This window comes from Penaeus monodon, chromosome 31 (assembly GCF_015228065.2).
Source record: "Penaeus monodon isolate SGIC_2016 chromosome 31, NSTDA_Pmon_1, whole genome shotgun sequence".
Classification (NCBI taxonomy): Eukaryota; Metazoa; Arthropoda; class Malacostraca; order Decapoda; family Penaeidae; genus Penaeus; species Penaeus monodon.
In genome coordinates, this window is record NC_051416.1 from 4,449,314 (window position 1) to 4,449,820 (window position 507).

General features: G+C 43.6%; 1 protein-coding gene across 1 annotated transcript in view; it reads left to right on the plus strand.

Moving 5' to 3' along the window:
* Positions 1 to 507, plus strand: part of LOC119593008 (protein white-like) — a gene marked incomplete at its 5' end in the record, with an annotated part of 10,766 nt that extends 10,259 nt beyond the window's left edge. Inside the window, 1 exon segment of the mRNA XM_037941899.1 lies at positions 207 to 507. Coding sequence (XP_037797827.1) covers positions 207 to 477 — 271 coding nt within the window.

Below are 507 nucleotides of genomic sequence, written 5' to 3' on the forward strand. Positions count from 1 at the left end.
TAATATGGGTTATCTTGTTCAGTTTTAATTTTTCTTATAAAGGTTATTTTATTTTATTTTTTCTCTTATGAAAATTATCTTGCTGTGTTTTTTTTTTTTCTTTGTATAAAGGTGATCTTGTGTGGTTATTTCCTCCCTTTATATGGGTTATCTTGTTCAGTTTAAAACATCATAATAAAATCCACGCTCCTTCCCTTTGCCAACAGCTCAACCCCCATCTACTTGACGTGGCTGAAGTACCTCTCCTGGTTCAGTTACGGGAACGAGGCTCTGCTCCTGAACCAGTGGCAGGGCGTCAAGTCCATCCCCTGCAACACGAACCAGACCTGTTTCCCCAACGGCCAGGCAGTTCTCTCCTTCTTGCATTACGAAAACGGGAGCATCACAATCAACGTGTTCTGTCTCATCGCCCTCATCGTTGGCTATCGGATCTTGGCGTTTTTGGCTCTGCTCGCCAAGACCTTTAGGAAACAGTAGTAGGTCGTTCTGCTTCGCCTCCGTTTCCCG